This window comes from Sorex fumeus, unplaced genomic scaffold (genome assembly GCF_029834395.1).
Source record: "Sorex fumeus unplaced genomic scaffold, SorFum_2.1 ptg000033l, whole genome shotgun sequence".
In the NCBI taxonomy this organism is placed as follows: domain Eukaryota; kingdom Metazoa; phylum Chordata; class Mammalia; order Eulipotyphla; family Soricidae; genus Sorex; species Sorex fumeus.
The window spans coordinates 4,011,392-4,026,568 of record NW_026606090.1 but is presented as its reverse complement, the minus strand read 5'-3'; the positions used below and the strand labels follow the sequence as shown (position 1 = coordinate 4,026,568).

The 15,177-nt window shown below is 44.2% G+C and overlaps 1 protein-coding gene across 2 annotated transcripts in view; it reads right to left on the bottom strand.

Annotated features, from left to right (window-relative positions):
* Window positions 1–223: 223 nt before the first annotated feature.
* SEC24D (SEC24 homolog D, COPII coat complex component) overlaps window positions 224–15,177 on the bottom strand; it is a 94,186-nt gene continuing 79,232 nt past the window's right edge. For both annotated transcript variants that reach the window (XM_056116721.1, XM_056116722.1), the window contains exons 16-23: window positions 14,314–14,410; window positions 14,045–14,190; window positions 12,718–12,856; window positions 11,452–11,570; window positions 9,400–9,579; window positions 6,457–6,648; window positions 4,620–4,709; window positions 224–1,026 (exon numbers count right to left, since the gene is read on the bottom strand). In XM_056116721.1, coding sequence (XP_055972696.1) covers window positions 886–1,026; window positions 4,620–4,709; window positions 6,457–6,648; window positions 9,400–9,579; window positions 11,452–11,570; window positions 12,718–12,856; window positions 14,045–14,190; window positions 14,314–14,410 — 1,104 coding nt within the window. In that variant the 3' untranslated portion in view covers window positions 224–885. The remainder of the gene's footprint in view (window positions 1,027–4,619; window positions 4,710–6,456; window positions 6,649–9,399; window positions 9,580–11,451; window positions 11,571–12,717; window positions 12,857–14,044; window positions 14,191–14,313; window positions 14,411–15,177) is intronic.

Sequence of the window (15,177 nt, the reverse complement as noted above, 5' to 3'; positions counted from 1 at the left end):
TATAGACTGGACCACTGAACTGAGGGCAGGTACAGGACATAGGTCAGATTCCTCAAAACCACTCTCCAAGGGTTTATATATTTATTATAAGTGATTTCAGGTAGTCTGTTTCTATTATGTTCACAAAGACATGTTTTCTCAATTTGTCCCTAATGATCCCCAAGACTCCAGACATTATCCTTATTTTTCTTTTATCTCAGAATTAAAAAACAAAAATTCTGAGTAAGAGCATATGAAGTGATTTATTGTACTGGTTAAGATCCATTATATACAGGTAGAAACCTTCAAAATTGTACAGAGAACCATTAAGAATATTGATAGACAGTTTTATAGACAAAACAATTGGAAAATAGGCTTAACATACACAACATATAATTATGAAAAAAAGTAGAACAAAAATTGTTCTACCATATAGATTTCAAGGTTATTAAAAGTTTGCTATGCAAACCTTAAGTTGAAAAATGTTCAGTGGGGTTAGATGGCTTTTTAAAAAAATTAGATATAATGTAAAAATTAAGTTTTTTCCCCCACTGCAAGACTTTTTTTTACCCCAAATCTATACATTTTGAAAAATAATTTATAAGTCTAGCACATTACAAAGAAAGAAAATTGAGAAGGTTTAGAGTTCTGTAAACTATGCCTTTCGTGAAATGCCATCTGCATCCATTGGACCGTTAAAAATTGTGCAATCAGAAGTAGCCTGTTCCCTTTCCAGTACAACAGTACCGACAACGGCTTCACACCTGAGCACCAAAGCTGAAGTTCTCGACGCCTTCTTGGAAAGCTATTCTGAAAAATGAGCAAGAAATCAACACTAGCCTGTTATCATCTGGAGAATTAGGCACCAAGAAGGAGATGGTCTCCTTAGAAATGCAACCTCGATGACTAGTTTAGCAGCTGGCATATTTCCTTGTGCACACAGCAGAGGAAATCCACGTACGACGATCCTCCGTAAAGGCCTTTGTCTTCCACCAGGAACTGACGGAAAATGATCTCTGGCTGTTCTCGCTGCTTCACTATCGTGAGCTTTGGGGAAAGACAAGGAAGGTGGTTACGAATGTGGGAATGTGGCATGATGCTGCCCACTTTATTTCACTGAAGTCAGAGAACGGTCGCTGAGAGGGGCAGCAGGGAAGATAATGGGAAGGAGCCTCTCCCACAGTGTGAGACCCGGTCCCCCTCCATACGAAATATGCAGTTAGAAGTGACCTCGGGCCAGCTGGGTATCCTAGAGGAAAGGGCAGTTCAGATAGAGAAGGGAGCACCAAATAAAGGATGTTTGGAGGATCCTCCCAGGAGGGGAGATGCATGTCGAAAGTAGACTATGGACTGAACATGTTTGCCACTCAATGCCTCTTTTGCAGACCACAACACCCAAAAGGAGAGAGAGAACACAGGGGATTGCCCTGCCACAGAGACAGGGGGGATGGGGGGATGGGGGTGGGGGGATATTATCCATGGTGGTGGAAAATGGGCACTGGTGGAGGGATGGGTATCTGATCATTGTATAATTGAAACCAAAGCACAAAAAATTGTAAATTTACAACTGTAAAAAAAAATAAAATAAAATAAAGGGAAAAAAAAAAAGAAGTGACCTCGGTGAGGCAGAAGCAAAGGGCTGCAGGAAAGACTTCACAAGGGGAGAACCAAATTTGGAGTCCTGGAAGTGAAGGGGCGTTGGACAAAGACACACGTGACGGGCGTGGACAGTACCACAGTCTTCTGCAATCATTGGGGGTTAGAGACCACTAACTGTCGTTATGAGTCTGAGTTTCCAGGAAAATGGGGTGCAGTGAGACACCAAAGGAGGTTCTGTGGAGCATGTGGAATGCTTTTGCAAGAAGAGGGGGGTCACGGGAGGCAGGTGCAGGGGGAAGAAAGGGAGGACGGAGTGAGGGAGAGAGGAACAAAAGGTACTCTGGGTGTGGTCTCAGGCATGAGCTCTTGTTCCCGGCTCATTGGGAATCTCTAGGGCTGTGCTGCCCTCCCAGACCGTCATGCCCTAAGAGATCATCACCCCTCAGGCCCTGGAAATGGCAACTTTGAGTAAGACCACGTTTGACTAAAGCAGGTTCTTGCAGTAACCTGTTCCATTCAATGCAGGCTGAGATTTTTTTGGTTTTGCCTTGGTTTTGTTTCAGGGCTCCTCCTGGTGATGCTCAGAGGTTACTCCTGGCTCTGCATTCAGGAATCACCTGGGTCCGCTGCAGATAGAGCATGCACCCTACCTGCTGTACTGTCTCCCCAGCCCTCAGATCTTCCCCACCTCACTGATCAATGTTATAATGAAACAGAGCACCTAGATTCAACCCTCGACTGCCCAAGGTGGCATTGGTCACGTGTGGCTACTGAACAGACGCTGAAACCTGGGGTGTCAGAATCGGACAGTGCAACCAAGGGAAAATACAAACTGGATTTCTGAAATTCTGCAACTGTGTTCACTGATTACATGTGGTAATAGCCATTTTTCTGAATATATCTTTAAAATTAAATTGTTTCACTTAAAAAAATAGCTTTGAAATGCTGGGAAGGGGGTGGGCATGCTGTTCCCCAGGAATCCACTGAAGACATAGGTCCAAACCTAAATTTGTTTTATGTGGCTACTGAAACATGTAGCCATGTGCATGGCAGAGCCTGGCAAGCTACCTGTGGCATACTCGATATGCCCAAAACAGTAACAAATGATGGTCCTCATTCCCCTGACCCTGAAAGAGCCCCCAATACACCATTGGGCTACACTAGCATGCGACAGGGATGAATGGAGACATTACTGGTGCCCACTCAAGCAAATTGATGAACGGGATGATAGTGATGATGATGATGAATGAAACATGTAGAGTTAGGGCATGTGGATTGCTTTGGCGGCCTGTACCTTTCTAACCAGACCCAAACCTCGGAACAAAGCCCACAAGTGGCTGGGAGTTTGTCTTCAATACTGCACCCAAGACCCAAGAAAACAATCCATAAAAGTGATCTGAAGACTTATTAAATATGTTCTAATGTTCTTTTCAAGTGTCAGATAAAAAAGTATAAACACAAGTGCCTTGAAGTCAGTGGCCAGATCTAGGTCTGGGTGGGCCACTGCCCAGATGTAAGACCCTGACCAGGTGGGTGAATCACCTCAGTTCACTTTTCTATCTTTAACCGGGAAACAAGAGGAGCTGGGCAGGGAGAAGTTGGGGTGCAGCAGGGAGGTGATTCCAGGTATGGCCTAGATTCCTTTAGGCTCTGGGGTCCGTAGGTTTTCAACTGACAGATAAACTTGCAAGTGAGTGGTACAAAAGAAAATCAGATTATTATTATTTGGGAAGAGGGGTCTGGGCCACACCTGGCTATGCTCAGGGATTACTCCTGGCTCTGTGCTCAGGGATCACTGGCAGGTTCGGGGGACCATGGGATGTTGGGGATCAAATTTGGGTCAGCCACATGCAAGGCAATTACCCTACTTGCTGTACTATCTCTCCTTTACCTTTATCTCTCCAACTCTCCAGAATCAGACTAAGTATTCCAGCAGAAATGTCATTTATCATGCAACTCCTTACTTTCCCCCCCACGTACTATACCTGAGCTCAATGAATACAGATGGTTGTCTAAATCAGAACTCACATGCTGAAAAAGGTGGTTTTTTTTTTTTTAAGCAGGTGGGAAAAAGGAGAAGATAGAAACACTTTCTTTGTTCCAGGAAGAAAACATCTTGGTTTTTTGAGTATAAGGATGATTCTGAATATCAACAGTTTTTGATGTGTGTTTGTGTGACGTTTGTGTAATTTCAGGATCTCTCTGAGTGCCCTGGGAAGAATGTGTGAATTGGCCCTTCTAGGTCTTACCCCAAATCTGAACCCAAGCAGGTACTGTGTGGTATGGAAAGGCTCTGTGTTCAGCCAGGTGTTTCATCAGTGATTCTGGAGGTATAAATCCTCTTGTAAAAACCCTCACCGATAGTTAAGATCATTAACTTAGACTGACATCATATTTATATTTTGGGAGAAAACTGATCCCATCCTATCCTCGTAGAGAGCTGCTTCTGGGGAGAATCATAGCGCCATGCAAGAAGTAGCACCACCAACAGACCATCATCACCTGCACATTCAAATCCCAGGAGATTAGCACTGAGTTTCAGAAGGAAGGCAGAGATTGGTAGGGACGAGAAACATCCAGAATTTCCCTCTATTACAGGCATTTTTCATGTTCTTGACCCTGAATGAAAAAGACTAGTAGGACTTAGAAAGTCTATGGCAACAGAACTTCCTAGAGAGGATGAGTCAAATACAGACAGAGAAACTGAAATCTGTTCTGCATGATATTTGTAACATTTAAGTCATAGTAACTACTAAGGGAAAAGTGATTGCAAAGGCTGCTTATGATATCAACTGCTACAAAATCCTGAAGAGAATATTCATGATTACCAAATACTAAGATGACCTTGGGTTAACCTGTGCCTAAGTTGAGCTGCGGATTTTTGCATGCGTCAGACTGGAAGAGGAGACAGGTGTGCTTAGAGGGGCAAGTTTCCTTTCAAATACCAGTCCTCAAAATAGAAGACATGCATTCTGAAAGTCTTTAAGGATTAAAAATAAAATACATGTAAAGAGAGGAAACAAATAAAATCCCATTCTTACCTTCATGGAATATGGCTTCTTCTGCTGGATAATACCCATTATAATTCTGAGAGATTGAGAGTAAGGGTTTCCCACTTCAGGCAGCATTGTCTAATTTTAAGAAAAAGCTCGTTTCAATATAATTCACAACACTAAAAAATGGCAATAAAATTGTCCTCCCTAAATCATGTACTGAAATGTCACTTGGTCCTGGGTATTGTTGGGGTGGCCCAGGTCATCCTCAGCACCACATACCACATCCTTGGGCTGCACATTAAACCATCTGGCTTGGTTGCTAAGAATCACTGGGAGTGGCCTCTGGGCTCCTGAGTACTGATTGTGAGTCCACCCACTGCTCTCCTCTCTCTCTCTCTCTCTCTCTCTCTCTCTCTCTCTCTCTCTCTCTCTCTCTCTCCTCCCTCCCTCTATAGTGAGAGCGAGAGAGATATGTATACACACATGTTTATATATGGAGAGAGAGACAGAGAGAGATTGTAATGGACCCATTAAAAAAGTATCCATTCTTAATGGTATGCACATCCATCAAAGAAGGAAGCGATCATATATTTCTGTCAGATATCCAGCTCTCTAACCTGGCCAGGGAGATACTCGGCAGGCTGGAGTATGTGCATGCAAGAGATGCACATTAAATACTCAGTATGTGGGGTCCCATGAGCATTGTAGGGAGCTACATGAGAGCACTGAGCCAAGAGTAGCTTCTGAGCACCATCAGGCGTAGCCCCCAAAGTCAAATACAAACAGACAAGCAAACTGACGCCTACTTCTGTAGGAGCAGGATTTTAATCCTGTCCTGACTTTTCTCCAAATTGTATTTTCATGCAAAAAATTTGGGGATTGAAGAGTCTTTAGACTGTCAGTGAGCCCAGGGCATGCACTGTTGGCTGAGCTCTCCGGGCGAATTGCATGAATCCTGTCAGACCAGGTAGGAGGACAAGCTCACAGCAATGGCACCCAGGCAGCAACAATCCATGAATAAGGCTGGCAATTAACAGTGACCTCAGCCAAATCATCATGGTTGTCATTCCCCTAACACGCTTAAAAAAATAAAGCCACTGCCTTCATTTCACATCCAAACTCAATCTCCTGTCATAACTGCAAGAGAGAAGCATATCTGGGGAGGACTCCTCCATCGGACTGGTTGGGAGGTACCTGCAGTGAGCCTGGGGTCCAGCACACTTAGGACAGTCCCAAGCATAACTGAATCCCCTACCTGCCATGGATACCCAATGGATTTATCTGTAAAATAGACATTTTAATACCTGCTGTTATCAAAACACTTAAGTAATAATATCCATTCGCTGAGTGACTGAAAGAATGAGCTGAAATGGTGCACAGAAAGTATTTAGACACAGGGAGTGGCATAGCAAGGGTCTGGAAGTGTGAGCAGCCTCTATTAAAGCTGCACATTTTGGTTGTTCGATGGTGCTTCGTATTAATAGCTTCTTTTTTTTTTTTTGGTTGAGAAGGTTTTTTTTTTGTTTTTTTTTTCTTTTTGGGTCACACTCAGCAATGCACAGGGGTTACTCCTGGTTCATGCACTTAGGAATTACTCCTGGTCATGCTCGGGGGACCATATGGGATGCTGGGAATCAAACCCTGGTTGGGCTGCATGTAAGACAAACGCCCTACACGTTGTGCTATCACTCCAGCCCCCATATTAATAGCTTCTTATTCATCAAAACATAAAGTTTCTATTCTTACTTTTACTGAACTACTGGCTGAATTGTTTTTCCTTCTCTGTGACAAATGTGAAATATAATATTCCTTTGTGCATGAACAGAAAACACTCAAAAGTTGATATTTTCATATTGACACAAAGCAAGGAAGAAATACGTACCATGTTTGTGTTTATATGTGCAAAAGATGGCACATTAAATACTCCTTGGATCAGTTCTGGTGGGCAACTTACTCCCACCCATAAGAACATGCTTTGGCCAGTAGCCAGTAGGAACATTCCTTCTTCCGAAAGACGAGATTCAGAGCAACGAACCGCAGCAGGCAACGCCGTACTCTTGACATCTACCGTGTGCTGGGCAGGTGAGAGGCAAGAGACTTAGAAACTGCTTTGCTTTCTCCCTTCCCTATTTTCCCTTCCCTCCTCTCTCCTCCCAAAGTGGAGTTACTGAGTGCCAGCTATCTATCAGACATCATTCTCCTCATCAGACAATAACCCCTGCCTTGGGCAGCAGACTGGCTTTCCAGAGGGAAGAGATAATCTAATAAGGAAATGATTAAAACTTTTGATGTGTCCAGTGTTTTGAAGAAAAGTAGGAGCGTGTCACTGGTGTGGGTGGGGCCGTTTGAAACAGGATCTTCCAGGAAAGGTGACTGAGAAGGTCGTTTTTGAGGACAGACCCGAGCAGAGGAGAGAAGCTAGGGGGAATAGTTGGGCAAGAGCATTTGGGAAGAAGGAGCAATGCGGGAGGGTCCTAAAGCAGGAGTCCATTGGATGTCTGAGGGTCAGCAGGAGGCCGCTGTGAGTGCCCTGGAGGGTGCAGACAGGAAGCAGTACAGGTGAGTGGGAGAGGCCACAGAGAGGAAGCAGTAACAAACAGAAGGTGAGTGGGAGAGAAGGAGAGGGGGCACATACAGGAATAACAGAGGTGAGGGGGAGAAGAGAGGAAGGGATGCAGGCAGCACAGGCCCGAATTTCACTGAGATGGGAAACCCTGGTGGGTTCTGCCCAGGAGGGTTGCGAGCTGCCAAACATTCTATCCCGACCACTAATTTTAGGCTGCGAGCACAGGGAGACCCAGAGGGGAGCGAGGAGACCCTGAGACTGGCAGAGCTGTCCACGAGTGAGATGGTGATGCCTGAACCCGGGCACCTGCAGAAGGTAGAAGAATCCATCTGGCCAAAAAAGCATTGACACGTGTATTGATAGACAAACGGAGTGATGAGAGAGAGGAAAAGTGTCTCAGAGTGACCGTGAGGCTCCCCGCAGGCGAGAGGGAGAGACGGAGACAGAGATGGAGAGACTGCAAGGCGGACTGGACAGGGGGGATGCCCAAGACTGGCATCCCCCCCGAGCTGCTCAGAGGCTAGGAGGACACACACACACATCTGGAGATGAGGCCAGAGGGGCAGCTTCCAGGGACATGGACTGGTGAGCAATCAATCACCAATGGTGATGCAAGTTTGCAGAGTAGGTAAGAGTCCCAAGGGAAGCGAGGGCAGACAGAGAAGAGAAGCTTTACAGGAACTCGGTCAGGGAGAAGAGGGTAAAATGGTAAAGGCAGCGGGGACAGAGAGAAGTAGCAGCGGAAACAGGAAAAGTCACTTGAAGGTGCTCCTAGAGGGAGAAACCAACTGTATCACATGCTGTGATGGGCGTGAGGGGAGCAGGAGTGGGTTTAGCACCTCTGGTCCCTGTTCTGGGGGGAGGAAATTTTCATGGAGTGTTGCTGTTCTTGCTCTCAACAGTCCCAGTTTCTCTGGCACACAAATTGTTGACAATCTAACTCTTATGTTCTTACTAATTAGAAGAATCAACAGCTTTCCATTTCTTACTCACTTTCTACTGAGTACCATGACTGCTATTATTCTGAGGACAGAAAGAAGTCATCAGCCCTCATCTCTTATCTGCCTTATCTCTCAACTATAATTTAGGCATCAGGGAAAATAGCCTTGTCACTGAGCTCAGGAATGTTCGCGACATTAAGAATTTGTGGGATATACAAAAAACACAGTATGAAACATTTTAAATGAGACTAACACCCAAGGACAGCAGAAACAGGAGCCAGGATGAATGGTCCGTGATTGGAAGCCTGCCTCAAGGGCCGGGGGAGAGGGCAGTTGGGACAGAGAAGGGACCATTATGACAATGGTAGCTGGAAGGGATTGCTCTGGATGTGTGCTAAAAGGGGGTAAAGGACCCAACATGATGGCATCTCTGTATCTGTATTGTAAACCATAATGCCCAAAAGGAGGGAGGGAGGAAGGAAGGAAGGAGGAGAGAGAGGGAGAGGGGCAGAAGGGGGAGAGAGGGAGGAGTGTCTGCCATAGATGCAGGCTGGGTGGGGGGGGGTAGGAGGGATATGGGGGATATTGGTGGTAAGTGTACATTGGTGGAGGGATGCATGCTGGAACATTGTATGACTGAAACCCAATGCAAAAGTTTTGTAACCGTATCTCACGGTGATTCAATTAAAAAAAATTAAAGAATAAAGAAAGAATTTGGAGCTACAAAAATCTGAAAAAGCTAAAAAAGAAAAAGAAAGAAAGAAAAAGAACTGGCTTCAAATAAGTTAAAATACACTGCTGAATAACTTTAAAGATTAAGGACAACTGGTCTATTAAATCTTGCAGGTATTTGCAAGTAACTAAAATAACTACATGCTGACTTGTAAATCCAAGACTGCATTTTGGTCAAAGCTCAAAGCTACTTTGCTTCAAGATGAGGACTTTCAGACATACATCACCTAAAAAAATTCATGCATGTATGAACAGGAGACCCCCAACACTCATGGTCTCTCATGCTACATAGTATTAACTGCTGCAACAATTGAAACTTGATGTTCTTTGACTAATGTAGCAACTTTTCAACTCTGTGGTTATGGAGAGACAAACAAGCATTTCAACCATTGTGAAGTAGTAACTCCTCAAATCCCTCCCCACCACCACGAGCACATACAGACATTTATTCTGTGATTTGTCCAAAGACTCCCCGCACTCATGGTCCCACATGACTCTGAAGATCTCAAGAACAAACGAATAACGGGGGAACCCACACTGCGACTCCCTTCAAGACCCCACAGGAAAGACATCTCAGCAGGCTTACTATGGGCAGAAGCTGAGGGTAGAAGAAAAGCTGGGAGTCAGCCACATCCATGGTCATGACCAGCTGTCTCTGGTACGCCCGCTCATCTGTTGAGATCTCTTGTCGGCTAAGCAGCACACAGTTTTTTAACAAACTATTCATGTACACTGGAAACACCTTCATGGAATCTGGTAAGATTAGCTGAAAAAGATAAGATGATTAGTTTTCTATCTCTTGACTGAAAAAGTCTCCTTGAACTTCATCTGTAAGGTGGAAACATTTGCTTGGAGGCTATTGTAAAGGGGACTTTGTGTAGCCCATAAAGTCCCCCAAACAATAAAACTAACAGGCAGTGGGCATCCAAAGCATGGTGAGTCATTCTGTTTCGTTAAGTGCTACCACACTTTGGGTATTAGCATGACCACACTCGCTATTAGCATGACCTATGTGTAGAATCAATCCTAACTCTGTCTCTTAGGAGTGTGTGACTCAGAGCAAACCCCTTTCCCTTTTCCTCCATTTTATCACCTGGAGATAGAATAGCATAGCTTTGTCATGAGCACAGAGTTGCTATGACAATTAAATAATTAATCTCTGAGCATTATTTTATACTAGCATATAATATCCTCTACATACAATTAAACAAAATGAAATGATGAGCCATTTCCTAAGTATACTGCCAACTTTGCAAACAGAAATGTCTTTTCATTTTTTTTGAGATTTTTAGACATCTTATTTTCATAAAGTAGTTCGCAATAGTTCTGTCACTGTCACTGTCCTCCTGTTGTTCATCGATTTGCTCAAGCGGGCCCAGTAACGTCTCCATTGTGACAATTGTTACTGTGTTTGGCATATCGAATATGTCACAGGTAGCTTGCCAGGCTTTGACATGCAGGCAAGATTGCAATAGTTCATTACAGATAATATTCAAACACCCACCCCACCAGCAAGCATCTTCCCATCACAATAAGAGGGAAGTGTGTGAAAGTTGTTGTATTTCATTGTGGAGCCATTTAAGCCTGTATATAAGAGAACACAAATGTGATTCAAACCCAGGGAGCCACACATATAAGGCAAATACTCCACCATGGCCACTGCCACACCTCTAGTGGTATATTATCATATTTTATTTATATGCAATGTTGAGGATAAAACCTGGGTCTCATGTATGCATGGCATATACTTTACCAACATATACTATATACTTTCTCCTGCAATTTTATTATATTGTTCTTTTGTTATATTTACTATACTACTAATGGAAAACTTTACTATGTTGTTACTTCTTATAATTGTATAATCTCTACGTTTTGCTATTCTATGATGGATAATCCTAAACTAGGTGGGTCACTAGGAGCAAATTGGGAAAACAAAATTCTTTTCAAAAAGCCTACAGGTTTTGTTTCTTTAAATAGGCCACAGATTTGTTTTCAACTGAATGTCTTTTAACCTAATTGTTTTAATCTGCACAAGTAAATTTCCTGAGAGGGCTAACTGTACCTGTTCCCCTCAGTTTCATCAGTTTCATCCATCGAAAGTCTAAGATATTCCAGAGACAGAAAAAAGTTCTCACTGCTCAAAAACAAACAGCTCAATTGGAGAGGTCATGATTACATTGGATCCAGGCAAACCCAGTGGGCTTTGTAAAGCTTAATAAGTAGTAATACTGGTATTAGAACTTGTTTAGTTTTGGGACTATACCAAAACAGGCCTTAGTCTTGGCTCTGCGCTCAGGGATTACTCCAGGTGGGCTTGGGGACCATCTGGGGTATCAGGGATTGAACCCGGGTTGGCCACATGCATGCAAGCACCCTAACTCGCTGTACTCTCACTCTGCTCCCAATATTGGAATATATTAAAAGTGACAAATCTCCTGAATTGTAAAGAGACTGACATGTGCATATTTAAGAGGTGCCTAGTGATGAGCAACAGAGATGAAAGAATGGATCACCAATTGAGTTACGTTAAGTAGCTCGTAGAAGATGGCACTGAAGTGTCCTGATCAACAGCTCAGTGCTGAAGGAATGCACAAGCTGTCACTCTGTCACACCTTAGTGTATCAGGTAAGCTTACCTGGCTCGCGGCAGATGGACTTGCGCAGTGTTTTCGGTAACATGCCAACATGTGGGCAGTTTGGTTGACTAGGATCTCCCGGATGACCTTCAAGGGCTGGTTCAGAACTGCTTTAAAGGCTATTTGTATAAAACAAGGAAAAGGGAACCACAATTTTAGCTCAGAAATTCATTCCCTCTAATAATAACAGCAAGGACACACAACAAATTGCTACCTTCACACCACCCAACAATGAATAACAGGGCTTAAAATGTTAAAACTAATTTGCTAATGCTCTCATCTTGACTAAGTATAACAGATTTGGCTAATGAAGAAATGGGTCTTTCTATAGTGAAACTCAGGTACTGGATCCAGATTTTTTTCTCAGAATTTAAGAAACAGAATTCTACATACAGAAAACAGCAAAGTTCGCCAACTTCTCATGTTCTGAATTTCTATAGGCCAGATTGTTACTTCTTCTAAACTTTAATGTAGAATTTCAAAGTGTGGGGAGGTAAAATGTGTGGAAGAAGCCAAAAAATATGCCGCCTTTGGCCCCTTCAATTTTTATAATTATCTCTAATGGGACAAAATTTCAGTATAACAACTGGGACTATCCATGAGCTAGAAGTTACTCTCAGACACCACAGACATCACACCTTCCTCAATTTCAACTCAGACTTCCTGAGAGCCTTGACACTGGACCAGCATGTGGGCCTTTAATCTGGGCTTAGACATGCTGACTCTCCTCCTTAAGCCTTTGTTTTTGCATATTTGGAAGTTATTCACCAAAAGGATGCAGCCCCCACCCCTCCCCCATTTCCAGTTACTGACTCAGTTAACCAATAGTCTTGGCTGAATGAGTGCAGTTACACTGGAGAGGAGAGGAAAGAGAGAGAGGGGAGGGGAGGAGAGGGGAGGGGAGGGGAGGGGAGGGGAGGGGAGGGAAGGGAGGGGAGAGGAGGGGAGGGGAGAGGAGGGGAGGGGAGGGGAGGGAGGGGAGGGAGGGGAGGGGAGGGGAGGGAGGGGAGGGGAGGGGAGGGGAGGAGAGGGGGAGGAGGAGGAGGAGGAGAGAGAGAGAGGAGAATAAGAGGGAAAGGGGAACGGGAGAGAAAGAAGAGGGAGAGAGGGAGAGAGAAAAAAAGGAAGAGATTAGGGGGAGAGGGAAAGAGAGAGGGAGAGAGAAAGAGGAGAGGTAGAGAGAGGGAAATAGAAAGAGAAAGAGAGGTAGAGAGAGAGAGGGAGAGGAAGAGAGATGCTGCACCACAGGAAAAGTGACTGCACTACCTGACTTGGCGAAGAAGTTGATCAGAGCGTCCGTCTCACAGCTCTTGTAGAGATCAGACAGCTGGGAGCTGCAGTTCAGGCTGAGATTGTGAATCCGCAACCTCCTCTGGCCCCCGATGGTCGTGTAGAGAACAGCACACTGCAGGGGCCACAGCCAAGGTGTTTAGCTTCAACTTAAACGGATTTCTACTGTATCACACCCTGGTGAGCTTGACCCTATTTACATTTTAAAAATGTGTGTTGTGAAAGCCCTCTCCAGTTTTCCATAGAACTTTTTTATCCAGCCATTTTTAAAAAAAAATTTTGCTAAAGACCGAAGGAAAATTAAAACGGAGGAAAGAACAATGAATAATGGGTCTCCTCTGATTTGAACCTGAACTGCGATTGGGTTAGACACATGTAATTACAGCAGTTTGCATTTCCACAACTAGCTTGTATTTCAGACTTATTACCGGGGAAATTAAGTGGAGAAATAGTCCCTTCATTTTCTTAGATCCCTATCTGAAGCCCCTTTCTTTTAAACGTGGACAACTAGCTTTGGAGCTCTTAGGTTTCCAAGAATGCAAACAAGTAACCACTTCCCCAAATATCTGTGATTGAAAACAAAACCCACAACTTTCGAGTTCTTCCAGAACACCAATCTCCCTCCATTCCTCAAGGGCGAGTCGCTCAGAACTAGAACCATGGGAAAATACTTTTTCTTGTTTTAATTCAAAGCCTCCCTGGCTTCCAAACAATTATACTACCAAAGCAAACCCTATTTATACTTCCATATACAATGATGATGTGTGTGCGACTCAGGGCAGTAATAAATAAATGAGTGGTGCCCTGCAGGAGAGAACACTGCAAGCGGTCCATCGGCTCATTTCCCTGATGACTCCTATTGGCAGGGCTCTCGTGCCAGGACCGCTAATCGTGATGGCGCATATCCACATAGGAATTATGATTGTGAATCACACACTGTGATTCATAAACCAGAGTGTGTGGAATAAATAAAAGTGCCCAGATCCAATGGCTTTTGCCTCCGGAGAAACAAAGATGAATTTTGTTGTAAGGATATGGATACAGACGATGGTGTTTTAGTCTTCTTACCAAAGTTGGAAATGAGGATGTTTTTATTTATTTATTTATTTATTTATTTGTCTGGGGCCCACACCAGGCTGTACTCAGGGCTTTTTCCAGGCTCTGTGCTCTGGGATCACTCCTAATGGGGCTCGAATGACCATATGTGGTGCCAAAAGTCAAAACTGGGTCTCGCATATGCAAGGAAAGTGCTCTACCCGCAGAGTACTACCCCGCCTGCAAAAGGAGTATGTGCTTTACTCACCTGGATTAAGGCCCCACTGTCTTCGCCAAGTTTGTCATCATGCTTGAACTCCACAGTCACTGCCTTGTCACAGTCAATAGCAGCCATCTCGACGTCAGTGGTGTTGTTCATAAATATTCCCCCAAAGAAGTCAGTGGCCCTGAAACCTATAGATAAAGGGGACAATCCGCTTCTTAGTTTACTATAATTTTCATTGTTAGTCTAATACAAATTTGAAAAGGAAAGAATTCTACAACAGACACCTGGAGGACAGTATAAATAAAATTTACCTGTGCTGGTACGAACTCTCATAATTGCATCAAATCCTATTTTCTTTTCTATGTCATTTCTGAGGTCATTCAAAAACTGCTGGCTATCCAAGTGGATCTAGAAAATAAAGTAGGAGCAATGTCCACCAGATGGCAGCAGAACACTTAAAATAGCTCCCCCCACCCCGCCCTCATTGTGAGTAAAATCTAATCTTATCCAGAAATCCTGGAAAGGACTCTTAAGGCTTTCTCAGGGTTTATTTCATTGATGATCTCTTATTTTATTAAGTCCTTTATCTAGTTTACAAGATAAATATGTAGCTTGGTGGTTAAAACCAGTCACACTGGGGTAGGGAGCTCGCTGAAGGTGAGTGAGCATGTTGGACACACGGGGCGTCTGAGTTTGAACCCCAGCACCTCGGGGTCCCTTCAAAGAATGATCCCTGAACTGTAACCCTGCAACATCGCCAAACGTGGCCTAAAAGAAAATCAGCCCACAACGTTGCACTGACAGTCTTAACACTGGCCAACAGAACAGACGCGCACACTTGTCCCTGACCTCAGGAGAACCCTTTGTCCTGGCCAGTGCTTCCGTGTGGAGGTACCTTAGAGACCTTCTCCTGCCCCTCGGCTGAGGACAGGTGACTAATCTGACTAGTGGGCTCGAGAAAGGGAAAAGAATGGGAGAAACCTCATTTCTCTGGATGAAGCTGCCTGCCTTGCAGGAGGCACTTTCCTGCTTCTCAGGGGGCTGGGGGTGGGGTGGGGTGGGGAGTCAGTAAGAGATGAGGCATCAGCAAGCCCATTAGCCCACCAATCCCGTACTTCACAGACTGATATTTCTTGTCACCGCTTGTGTCTGTATCTTAGTTCAGGCTGGAAGAG